This window comes from Dermacentor andersoni, chromosome 4, assembly GCF_023375885.2.
Source record: "Dermacentor andersoni chromosome 4, qqDerAnde1_hic_scaffold, whole genome shotgun sequence".
In the NCBI taxonomy this organism is placed as follows: Eukaryota; Metazoa; Arthropoda; class Arachnida; order Ixodida; family Ixodidae; genus Dermacentor; species Dermacentor andersoni.
Window position 1 is genome coordinate 51,828,983 of NC_092817.1, and position 13,292 is coordinate 51,842,274.

The window sequence follows — 13,292 nt, forward strand, 5'->3', positions numbered from 1 at the left end:
ATTTTATAGTAAACTGTTGAAACACGTGGTACAGAGTGATTTAATAGCCAACTTAAGCATACGTAATTTTACGACGTTCGTACTCCTAAATAGGGATGTTTTATCAGTAGTGTAGCTACCACCACGTTCGTACTTCCAGAACTTGTCAGTCAACTGCAAGTACCCATCTGCGACCTTCTGAGTTGGAGCAAATGACTACCAATAAACGCGAAAGTCCCGCAATATCGTTGATGCGTTCGACCAACCAAATATCATATCGGGAGTAAACCCGAACACAAAGGTGGGGCAGGTGTACTTGAGTTAAGATCGCATTTAGAAATTGTGCCTGTTGCTAAACGTTATTTTTTTTTATTGGTTCGCTAAAAAAATCTAATTATGGGGTTTTACGTGCCAAAACCACGATCTGATTATGAGGCACGCCGTAGGGGGGGGACTCTGGATTAATTTTGGGCACCCAGGGTTCTCTAACGTGCACCTAAATCTAAGCACACTGGTGTTCTTTGCATTTCGCCCCCATCGAAATACGGCCGCTGTACCCGGGACTTGATCCCGCGATCTCGTGCTTAGCAGCGCAACACCATGCAAAGCCACTAAGCAACCACGGAGGGTATTGTTTCGTTGGGTTCAACGGGATGGGGTAACACTCCGGCTATGAGACACACAGTGGGGAAGGACTTGGGAGTAATTTTGGTCATCCGGCGTTTTTCTTGACATCCGCTCGAATCTAAGCACACGAGCGGTATTGCATTCCCATAACATCGGAATGCGGCCGGCCATCAAACCCACGACGTCATTCCTCAGCAGCAGAACGCCAAAGCCACCGAAACATTGCGGTGGAATCGTTTTTTCAATGCGTGAGCATTAGAAGTGTCAGTGTGGCAAAAAGTGCGTGTGCGTGTGTGTGTGGTAGGTCACGTGATAGAGATGGCAAGGGAGAAGAGCGTGTGTATGTTTTATGTATATATATATTAGTGATACTAATGTGGGTGTGCTCCGTATCCATCGTCAGTTGGACTTCGCTCCTCGAAGCAGGACGTGTGTCGAGTGCGCTCCTTAACAACACTTTGCAATGGTGTGAACGCTGATTAAATCGTGGAACCGGGATCTCAGAAAGGTGCGCACCTAAGGCATTTCTATCATGTTTACCGCTAAATCACCACAAATTTTTTTTTCTCGCGGTGAGGTTTTCCCATTTCGTTGCTATTTTTTTTTTACCGCACAATAATTCGAACAGCAAAACAAACAAACAAAAACGGCAGGAAGAATCATAATGACTACCAAGATGTTTGAAAAAAAATGGCACTTTTGGTTTATTTCACTCGCAGGGTAAAGCCATATTTTACAGCACTCGCGACAATATGCGCCTCGAGAGGCGAACAAATATTCGAACATGACACTTGTCGCCAAGAGCGGAGTTAGTGTGGCCAACGCAATGGTGCCCACATTTTTCTTCGTGGTCGCGCATCACTGCCTTCGCTGACCGTCCCAGCCTTGTGCGCAATGGTCTCTGCTCTAATCTGCGAACCTATGTACAGTATAAGACGTATGGCACAAAAGAACAAATTGAGCATCAGGAACAAATGGGGAGACCTTCCGACCACCGGTCGCTTCGAGCACTTTCGAGGAAACGGTCCGCGCCGCTTCCCAGCATGCCACGGGTGTGTACGGCGTGTCCAGGAATGACGTGCTCAGCGGAACAGACCAGTTGTGGTGTTCTTGTCGTTTCCTCCTCTTTTAAGCGCGTTTAACGAGAGATGAGAATTAAATTACAATGATAAAAGAACATTCAGGCACGATGGTGGATAACAGGAAAGTACAGCGTTAGTAATTTGCGTCACCGCATGACAAGTTTCGCAGGTCACTTCATAGATCTACTGCGTGCTCCTTACTTGCCGTGCGCGGGGTAAGAAAGGCCACGACTAAACGGGTACGTTTTTTTTTTTTGTCTTTTTGTAAGGCAGCTTGTGCCACGTTTAAAAAAGGCACCAGTTTCGATAAAGGTTGAAAATGTATTCTCTGGCTCTATGTCTTTTTTTTTTTTTTTTGACAGCCGTAAAGACCACGCCAAATAAAATGAAGATTTCCCACTTGTCGACGAATACAATATAGAAAGGATACAGGGTAGATTTTGACTTCTCCATAGCATTATACAGCCAAATTAAGGGTTGGTATTTCATTTTTTCCTTCGATAGCTTGGTTTCATTGCCAGAAAACTCAGGTGCACATTGTACTTAGTTTCCCATCGGACCTGCTACATTGTTAATCGAATTCGAAGCTGTCGACGCTAAGTGGTCTACCTTGCATGCATGTACGTGTGTGCCTTTATTTGTTCAATTACTCATGTTGATTCTGTCTATTCATTAGGCGACTGAATGCTGTCGAAAAGTCGGCTACGAAAGTCGCTAACGCTTCCAATACCGGCAGATAAATCGATCTCGATTGGTGGAAAGGCAGGACGACTGTTACCATGCTATGGAGACGTACGTCACAGGTAAAAACATGACTCTTCTCTCGATGACTTTCGATTATCTTCGGTGACAGATGCAGACAAAAAAAAACTTTTTTTTTTCGCACATTGCAATGTCAAGCAAGGAATAAATTAATATCAGGCTGGCAAACAACTTTGCCCTGTATGGCACGAATAAAAAAATTCATAAATAGATCACTTGTTTGTAAAAGCGGGTAAGAGAGCCGCGGCTGTAAATTCATAGGAGTCAAAACATACAACATTTACGGACACTTGCTCAACATCACCATCTATAGAATTATAGAAAAACACGCTATCAGGCGCGCTCGGAACATTTTGGGCCGCTTTTTTGTTTACTTTATTCCACTGTATTTCCCTCAGGCGAACTAGAAATTCGCCATCGTTAATGAACTCCTCAGATCTTGGTCCACTTTCTTCGAAAACTTTAGTGGAGGCTCATCACCGAAGCTGCAAGGATTCTGCACGCCTAAAAATATTACAGATTCTCACAAGCAGTGTCTGAAGCGTGCTTCTTCATCTTCTTCCTTGAACGTGTGATTAGCCTCGAACGACCATTCGCACGCGAATGAGAAGAAAAAAAAAGGAGGGAGGGGGGTGATTCGTATCGAACGCATTAAGCGACTTATTTCAACAACAAAAAACCAACAATAAAGAGCAACATAGATTAAAAGGACGCGAAACACTGATTACAACCACGAAGGGGGTTTGGGGGGGGGGGGGTAGGTTTAACGCACGTCCGTCATCTCGCGTGGTACAACCGCAACGCTGCGCTCTTCTCGAAACGCAACTCGCGCGGTGCGACGAAACAACCGACGTAATGGCACTTGATGAATTCTCAGGAAAGGCTGACGCCCAGGGCGCGGTGGGGGGGGGGGGGGGGCAACCACGGCAGGAACAACTTTTCTCCAACTGACGAGCTTCATACTGCGTTTCGTACATAGCAAGCAACGCTACGGCGCCTAGAGATAGACTTCCCTGTTTCCATCCGCGACCAAAAAAAAAAAATTGTGCGTTGAGTAAGAAATAGAGATAAAAAGAGTTAAAAGCTAAGTCATACTTTTGCGGATAAAAATATGACGTATTTAATACATAGTATGCCTCGGAGATCCGAACTGATTTAGAGCAAAATGAGCGGAGCGACAGGCTTGTGCAACCAGCAGCCAATCTTTCGAGCTCGCGACCACAACATAGTACTCCACATATTTTTTTTTATTTTTTTTTTTGGGGGGGGGGGGAGAGAATTCCGGGGTTCTAGGAGTCAAAACCACGAATCGGGTAAATGAGGCACGGCGTAGGGGGTGGAAGACTGCGGATTGATTTTGATCACCTCGGGCTTTTTTAACGCGCGTTCGATACACGGTGCATGAGCGTTCAGCCATTCCGCCGGCAGGGAAATGCGGCCGTCAATCAATGCCGGGATTGAACCCGCGAACTGGAAATCTCAACAGCGCAACGCCATAGCCTCTGGGTGGCATGTACTGGAAGCGCGAAAGCGCACGAATAATACGCACTTTGGCTTAAACTCTCCTCTGCAAGTTGTGGTCGTAATACTGTGCGAGGTGTTCTTTTTTTTCTTTCTTTTTCTTTTTTACGCCCCCGTAAGAAGGAAGCACATCAAAGACAACTTCACTGCGAAACGCGCGGAGTAAGACTTCGATAACCGCGCGTAGTTGCGTTGGTTGCACAGCGTTGCTTGCTATGTACATAATGGAGTACAGTTCCTCTTTGTCCGTTCCGCGAGGCGGCACAATCACCACCACCACCAGTGTCGTCCGAGAGGCAGACGCTCGACCACATCCGAGCAAACGCGAAGTGTTCTGGTGTATCGAACGCAGCACTGATTGTCAACAGGTCCATCAGGAAAGGCACGTGTCAAGAGTTCACAAAAGGGCTCGTGGCGGCTTTGGCGCGCGACTCTGAACGTGAGGCTCCGCAAGCAGGCGCCGGGCACGCCGGACCAAACCGCGCGTCCGGGCGGCGTAGCACAGTTTCACTTGTTTTTTCTGCCGGCTATGCAGTCGACACCAAGTTCTTGGGGGTGCGCGCGCGCACCGAGGTCATTTGACCTAGTTCAAGGTCACTTGACCTTGGGCTGGTGCCTCTTCATGTGCAGCGCCAAGTGGTCAGATCGGGCGAAGGTGCGCTCGCAGATGCGGCACTTGAACGGCTTGCAGCCCGTGTGCTTCCGGTAATGGCGAGTCAGCTCGTCGGAGCGCGCGAAGCGCCAGTCGCAGCCGTGCCAGTGGCAGTGGTAGGGCTTCTCTCCTGCAATCGAGAAAGAACGACGAAAAAAAAAAAAAAACAGAGAGCGACACTTTTAGCTTTGTCCGGAGATGACCAAGTCAGGCTATCTATATACCCAAGTCAGTTTTTTTTCCCCCTAAACTCTGGTGGGACCTCCTGTTGTAATGTTTCCTAAACATGTAGTTCCAACATGAATTTTGAATTAAACTCGAAACTCGCGGACATCTTTCTGTGGCGATAAAATGGCAAGGCGCCCCCCAGTAAGAGCGCTCCTGAAAAAAAAAAGTCCCACATTTTCACCCACATTAGTATAAGCCTGTGAATAGAAAGCAGTAACGTCTTATTCGTAACAGCAAAATACAGAGGGGGGGGGGGGGGAATGCTCGCTGAGTGTTACATTTCACTTTCTGCTTCTATATTGAGCGTACAGGATATGCGCTGATTGAGTATCCATTATCGGAAACCAGAACCATTGTCAAATGCTGAGGAATCCTTGGCGCAGTGGCACGTGCAGAAGCTCCGAACCTCCTTGCTTTCCCTTCGTTGGCGCAGAAAGTTGTCCGTTAGCACATAGTAGGTTTTGAATGACGGACGTGTTTGAACGTGAGCTGGACAGAAAAAATGCCGTCTTTGGCATTGGATTTACTTATTACGACTTCGGAAAACTGTTACCGCCATTTGCGCAACGTTGAATCGCTATCTGAGTGAAGGAATGGTGCAATATGTAGTGAATTTTTTTATATCTGTTAAATGGCTCCGCAATATGAAGTGCGCAGCACTCACTGGCGTACAAAAGAACGGCACAGTGAAACATAAAAATATGGAACTTTCCGCATAGTCTGCGGTAGAGAATAGAAGAAAACAGCGTCAGGGTGTAGACGGTAACGCCACTGTTGAAGAAGGAATGAGAAATAAGGGGGTTGCCAATAACGGGTTCAAGTTAATTGTTGATACGTGCTACACAAACACACGCATGCACACACTTCTAACGACGCCAAAATAACGAACGTATGCCCTACCAAGTAGTACATCGACTAGAATGTACGAAATACGAAAAGAAGCACAAAAAAAAAAGCAAGAACACGACTTGAGCTCGGTAGCTCATTGATTACACGTACTCCGTTCGACCAGTTTGCTGGTTACGTCGTTCGGAACTTGCTGACCGTGTTGTGATCTCACACAATCTTGATCCGATAGATGAGCGTCCTTCTGCGACGCTGAAGCAAGCAAGCAAAACACCTATACGGCTTCTATAGCCTAAGAATTGTTGTCATTACTTAGAAAAGTTGCGACGTGCATTTCCAGCAGTGCCGGTGACTGAACAATACTGAATTGGACAGAAAAAAAAAACTGTTCTTTAGCGCACACGTAACGCTACGTTCATTCGCAGACAGATGTTGCCGCCTCTGAACCAACTTCGGAGCAGACGAGGTTATTTTATTTCAAATGGAAAGTGTACGCCCGCATTGTCAATATTGATACTATTTTCAATAGAGAGAGAAAGAGGACTGCATGTACAAGGAGAAGCAGTTTTCGGCCGTTCGCGAAGCAGATGCCGCAGAGTAAGATGCGGTGAGATTTGAGACTCCAAACGAGGGATCGTGCATGGTCGAGCGAGCGGCTGGCCACCTGTCCGTACATTACAAGCCCGCGTTGTAGCCGGCTATATCAGCGCTATCTCGCGCGCATTTCCTACAACTCCGAAAGGACGAGGCGTGTACCTTCCATTCTCAGCGGGCCTCACGCCCGAGATTTCACTGGTCCATTCAATCGCTACCGTCTCGCACTTTCTACCTTTTTCCTCTCGCATTCCCTCCCATAGAACGAGGCGCATCGTATATCTTACTCCTGTGTCAACCGCAAAGTGATCCGGACGAAAAGTGCGCGCCTCTTTCACGCAGCGCGTATAAGAAAATAAAGCGAGAAGAGAAGCTGGAGGTTTCTTTCAAAGAACGGACGGACGAACGAACGGACGCGCGCGATACCCTCGAAAGTTGGCAACGCAACCTCAGAAGGCACTGGACCCGACGACATCTACGCAGAATAGAACCCTAATGGAATAATGTGGTTTCTATCGGGCATACATGCGGTGCGCTTAGGTCTGTATCTATCTCTACGTCAACCCCCCCCTCCACGCGCACTTTCCTTCCCCTCTCCCCGTTTTACGCCCGATTGGAGACTTTCTCTGGCGTGACGACTCGCCTCCGCGCGATTCCTTGGTGCTCGTGCGTTTCTTTCTTTAATTTGTGTCCGCGATTTCTCCCCGTTCCTTCTTTGATGCTGCTCCCTCAATGAACACCCAATCGCTATTTCCCTCCCCGATCTTTGTCGGCGAGATTGGGAGAAATAACAAGTTCCTCCCTCTTTCCTTTCTTCGAGTGCGACGCCGGCCGAGAGAAAGACCCCGGCGAAGGCGTGCGCGAATTGTGCGTAACCGCGCGTAAAGCGAGGAAGAATTACGGCGCACGGACGGCAGAAAATCGAAAGGGAAGTGCACTCCCCCTTAGAACCGCTCATGGGGAACTCCCACGGCGTTCCCCGCCGATGCTGCCACAACGTGACCGTCAAGGTCACAGTATCTTTACGGTCTCCGGTCGCCTTTCTTACGTAAGCTAAGCTTCCCAAAAGAAAGAAGAAACCGAGAAAAAGAAACAGCGCGGTCTCCCTTCTTAGATCGGTGGCTCGCAGCAATGGCAGGAGGTCCACGCCAGTCAAATCCATCCGGTCATTACCAGCTTACTCAGAGGAACAGGAGATAGCAGCGCTTTTCTCGAAGCACGAATTGAGGAAACGGTTAGTCACGCTGAGTCGAAGATTTTCACGAAGTCGATACGGTTGTACCCGATGCACAGTTTCCTTTCCCATCGTCCCCGTTTTTCTCGCCTTTTGTCTTTTGCTTTCCCTTATATTAATGCTAGCTCACATAATCCGGGACAGCTTCTCTATCGAGACTCCATAGTTTTGGAAAGGAAGAGTCCTCTAATTCCTATCGGCACCGGATGGTGCATGACGGATTACTGCTCCCGTGAGAAAGCGGGACTCGCAAGAAGCCAAGAGAAGAGCTCATCTAAGTATCTTAGCGAACAGGACTTTCCGCAAGTGATGCCAGCAGTTAATGGCTACACGTTCGGCCAGCCCCACAAATAATACCGCAAACAAGGCTTGGGAGCGGGCTATAGCTGATGTTGCATAATGAGTGTAGAGTCGAAACGCGCAATGAAGACCGGAAATACCAGGACTTGTCCTGGCGTGTCTTTCGTCTTTCTTTCGCGATTTGATTCTTCACATTATGAAAGATCTCCAACGAACTCGTCAAGATACTTTGAGCGCAGCGACGCAAGGCATTGGATGGTGTTAAGACTCATTGTTAAGAACATTGCCCGAAGTACGTCTGCGACCCGCGAAAGTTGCCTGCCTTCTTTTTTCTTTTTGAAAGCGAGGGGAGAGGCTTCTAACATAACATTGTGACTGCAAAATATGTCGCCCAAGCTTGTCACTCCAGCCAAGCCGCGGAGTAGCGGTGCTGAAAACGCGGAGGAAGCGTTTATTCTTGTCCTTTGCATTTTGCACCGTGTTAGCCCACGCCGCGTCATCGGCTTAAGTAACAAGAGAGTAAGACTGCCCGCTTGCAAAGCACGCGTAATGCTTTTCTATGAGCGTGGCCGAAGGAAGCGTCAGAGCAAGAACGATAAAAGAAACTCTAAACGGGCACCCTGCTGGAGATTAGGGCCACTTTCCGGCTGACCGGCCCGTGGCACGTCAACTCGGCGCGGATGATCATAAGCCGTAAGATTGTGAAATGGGGCGGCACACAGGAACAACAAGCTCCTCTCTCGCGCCTGTCACTGTGGCCGAGTTGGCCATTGGAGCCTGCGCGAGGGCCCACAGCACGCGCAATCTGGTCGTCTCAAAAGCTACGAGAGAGAAAGAAGATGGACGCGATGACTTCCGGAGCGCCATCAATGGGGGGGCAACGTTTACGGCTGCCGGTCAAGGCGATCCGCCACTGGTATACACAGAGGGGTCGGCCAGCCATGGCTCGACTGTCCGCGCCGGGGATCGATCAACGAGAACAACGACCGCTGGACAAAAGGATCTCTTTAGACCATTGTGAAGGATTTCATGGCGCCGTTTTGGCTGCCGAGGTATAACGTTACATATTACGTCTGTGAGCAGGCGGCTTAAATAACTATAGTGCAGAACCGGCTAGAGTGACGACGAGGAGGGCGAGCGGAGACGCAGAAAAGCACCAGTATATACCACCGCGACGCTACTTTATCACTTCCGTCTTTCTTCAAGCGGGCCGGACGTCTAGATTAGCTCACGAAAGTGCTGAGCGTCACTTATATCTACCGTTATTGGTGTACTCACGTATACCAATAATTGTGGGTCAGAATGGAAGTCCCGGTGAATCCAGACTTGGCGGGGTTAGTGCGTACAATGGCGCCATGTTTTGAACACCTCTGTGGAATTCACCGTGGCGTAATAAACTGCACTGATAACAAGAAAAAAGCAAAACTCGCGGTGTATTTCTTACTCGATCAATGAGGCCAGGTAATGCTGGTGCCATACTCTTGTATACAGTAAAATAAAGGAGCGCAAAAAAAGGACACGGACAAGACTGAACAACAAAAGCGCTTTTGTTCAGCCTTGTCCGTCTCCTTTATTACGCTCTTTTAATTTTACCATATGCCATGAACCAACTAGCTCAGCAGCAAGCCTTGATACTCTCTTAAGTACACGACCCAACCAACCACATGTATAGTGTTGGTTCGGGGTACCGGGACCAAGCTGCTGCAACCCCAACCCATGTGGCAGGAAAGGGCGCTTACCAGTGTGTATCCTTTGATGGGCCTTTAGGTGGGAGCTTTTGGTGTACACCTTGGAGCAACCTTAAAGAGGAAAAAAAAGAAAAGAAAGGAGAGAAGCAACAAAGTAAAATTAGTGAACCGTCTTTCAGTATGCAACCTCCTACGTGTCTCATTTTCTCCGGCGAAACGGCAGGTACTCTAACTTTCGCGACCGGTGCTAGCAAACACACAAAGTCACGTCCAAGAACATTGGCCCTTTCGTACATAAAACAAAATCAACGACGAAAGAGAGAGCGAGTGCTGCCGCGGTCACAGCCCCCGTGGGGCAATTTCATTTCATCGTCGGCTTCGCTGGCGCGTACACGCTCGAAGCAGAAGGTGAGGGGGGGGGGGGGAGAACAAGCCGCGGTGAGCAGAGAGAAAAATGTTCATTGAGAAAAACTGGTTGCTAAGAATGCGCGTGTAGACATCGCATCCTACCATCCCCCCCCCGTAACATCCGCCCCCCCCCCCCACCTTACGTGATCCCCCCCTCACCATCCCTGCCTGCTTCTCCAGCAGCCTGTCTTCGATGCAGTGCAGCTCAGGACCGTCGGTGCCGCAGCAGCCCGAATCGATCTCAGTCCCCGAGCCCTCTGGAATGCGAGGGCAGAGAATATTCTTTCGGGGGGCAGGAGAGAGGGGGGTGTTACGCTGTCTTTGCATCGAGAAATAACGAAGGGGCACCTCGCTTGTGCTGCTGATGTGTATAGTATACGCCTGGGAAAGTGGGGTTAGGAGGGGGGGGGGGGGGCGCGACGTCGCCCCTTGCGTAGTCGCTGCGCAACGCTTACACACGCATCGCGCTTTCCCTGCGCGCGGGTGCAAGGCAGGTAGTAAAAAGGTAAGCAGCCTCTCGAACGTATACGATCGGAGGGGGGGGGGGGGGGTGAGGGAGGCTTGAAGAGAGGCCTCTGACGGCGCAGATGTTTCACCCGAGGCCATGTTTTGGCTGTTTGCTTGTCGCGCGGGCTCGCCGCGCGGTCTGGGCGGACCGCGAACGAAGCGGGGGCCGGCCGTCGGCGGGGACGACGTTCCCCGCGACGCCTCCGGAACGCCGCGGTGTCGGCTCGGCCGGCTAGTGCGCGCGCGTGTGTCCGCTTTGTCTCTGCATTGGGGGGCCCGGAGGGTGAGAGAAGACGATGACGCTGATGCTTATCGGCGACCAGCTCAATTTGCGACGTTCAAATTGCAGTCCTGTCGCGGGGTGGGAGGGGGGTTCCGAGTCTAGCTCTACCCTCCCTTCATCCCTGCCATCGGCGTTGCGTATAGCAGGTCCGAAAGCTGTCTTTGCTTTCTTCCTTCCCGCTCGTTCGCCTCCATCCGCATCTTGCGTTCTCTTTGGTGCAGGCTGCGACGCTCTGTATTACGTCGCGCTCCCCGAGGTGGCCGGCTTGTCTTTATAGAGGCGGTTTTGTTTTTAGCTGGGTGTAGGGAGCAAGGTTGTGTTGGTGGCGGTTACTGGTGGCGCAAGATATGCGAGGAATGAACGGCGCGCGCGAGTACGACCGATCACTTCGCCCGCCGCCAACGAAGACGGGGCGGAGGGCAACGGCTGGACCGCGACCGTCGGAATGCACTGTACTATCGCTTTTATTCTTCGTCGGCTTCGAACTGTCCCACCGGGCTACCGATCTGCTCTCTTCCCTCTCTCCTGTAATAGGAGCTTCGTGGGTGCCGCTTCATGACCTTGTCGGCGGACGCGATCGTCAAAGAGACGGTTCGCGTGTTCGCGCCCTAAAATGTAGTCCAAGTTTACTACCGTAAGTTTGTCGTTTCATGGCACCGCTCCTCCCACGGTTTAGCATATATATCGGTCGGCCACAGAAGAAGCAAAAGCATTTCAAGATATCTCTCTTTTTCTGAGCGATAGCTGGGGTGGCACGACCCTGTAGGCCGCCTTGAAACCTACTCGAGATGAACGTGATAACGTTCGTCTTCACGCACTTACACGCAAAGTACACTTCACTCCCACCCGAAAGATAATCAGAATTACGCAAAAATTTCGTACAAATACATAACAACATCAGAAACATAGATACATGCGCCATTCATATAAGCGGAGGTCAGGGTTATAGGTTTGCTCTCGGACAACGAAGGTGTAGTCTCAGGTACACATCAGCTGCGTTTCTTTCCATCTGCGTCATCCCTTCATTTTTTATTGTTTTTCTTAGTTAAACGAAAACTGTTGCAAATAATTGGTAACAGCAGATAACAGAAGTAACTTCCTTTTAATACGTAAGAAAAGGTAAAAGCCACAATGAGTACACCTAATTTAGTGTTGTGCAGGTAAAATAGGCGTCACTCGTTGCTCAAGGTTCCCGTTTCGAAACCCTCAGGAAGCGCAGCTGCTGTCCTTTTTCACGTTACGTTTCCGTAGGGGTGCGAATAGTGATTTCTGAGATCGGTTCGAATACGATCGAGTCGAACAGTACCAAAAGCTAATAAAATCGAACAACGAATACTTTTCGAATAATTTTATAAAAGCTTTTTTTTTCACCCATTATTATAAAACAATGTTCACATCCAACAAGTTTCTGTCATTACATTGCAAGTTATGAAAATATCTAGTTCGTCTGCATAGCGGGAACTATTCAGAGCGTGCGAATTATCGCGGTTTAGCCGGTAAACTCTGGCTCCCTGAAACGTAGCCTACTACGCTGCTCTTTGATATGTAGCCTGCTCCACTACGCAACATGTCATGTTTTATGCCTACAATGGGGCTGCGGGGATTGAATTCACGGTATACTCGCTGTAATTTTACGTTTCGATGAGCACAGTTGACGATTGTGATATATAGAAATGAACTGAATTCCGTGGCTTTACGTGTGCCAAAAAAAAAAACACGATTTGATTACGAGGCACGCCGTAGTGGGGACTCTGGGCTTATTTTGACCACCAGGGGATCTTTAACGTGCTCCCAATTGGCACGGCACACGGGCGTTGTTGCATCGAAATGCGGTAGCCACGGCCAGGATTTGATCCCGCGACCTCGTGCTTAGCAGCGCAATACCATAGTCGCTAAGCCACTGCGGCGGGTCAAATGGGATACACACACACACACACACACACAAAATAAAAAGGAAAGGAAAAACTAAACTTTCAGCTCATTGGGAGTAGCAGCTATCATTTTACGGACGATACTACAGCAAATCGGGAAGATTCACTAGGATTTTGCTCCTTTTCTGCAGTCCGGTGTCGTAACACTGGCAGAGAAGCCCAATGCCATCTCAACCCCGCGTCTCACCGTTCTCACGTCCGACTCAGCGCCGTCAACGGCGCGCAGAATACCTCAGCACCTCGCGACGCCTAGCGTATAGTTTTCTTCTATCTGAGTCGGCCTCGTGTGTCTCTTCGACCGTTATCTTCAGTTCAGCGTTCAGCGCTGGCGTGTCGAGAGTCCGAAAGGCCGTACGTGCGATACCGGGGCACTCCTGCGATTACGAGTGACGTCAATGCAAAAAGGTTGCTGCTGCGCATCTTGGCACTGGAAACGTATCGCGACGTTTTATCTCCCGTGGTGACATATTCAACGAGAGATGGCCGACCGTACAGCGAAGCATATGCAAATGGCTCACGTTGTATCAGCAGCTGTTCCGGTAATGTAGAGCTCTCAAGAGAAGCAATAGGATTCGCTTATTCGCTTGCTCTCATAGGGAAGGGCTATGCCCTAATCACCAGAGTCTACATCACGGCCGTTTGTGTGTGTT

The 13,292-nt window shown here is 49.4% G+C and overlaps 1 protein-coding gene across 2 annotated transcripts in view; it reads right to left on the reverse strand.

Annotated features, from left to right (window-relative positions):
* Positions 1–1,289: 1,289 nt before the first annotated feature.
* Positions 1,290–13,292, reverse strand: part of LOC126537156 (uncharacterized) — an 89,148-nt gene continuing 77,145 nt past the window's right edge. For both annotated transcript variants that reach the window (XM_050184324.3, XM_050184323.3), the window contains exons 4-5: positions 9,565–9,624; positions 1,290–4,753 (exon numbers count right to left, since the gene is read on the reverse strand). In XM_050184324.3, coding sequence (XP_050040281.1) covers positions 4,566–4,753; positions 9,565–9,624 — 248 coding nt within the window. In that variant the 3' untranslated portion in view covers positions 1,290–4,565. The remainder of the gene's footprint in view (positions 4,754–9,564; positions 9,625–13,292) is intronic.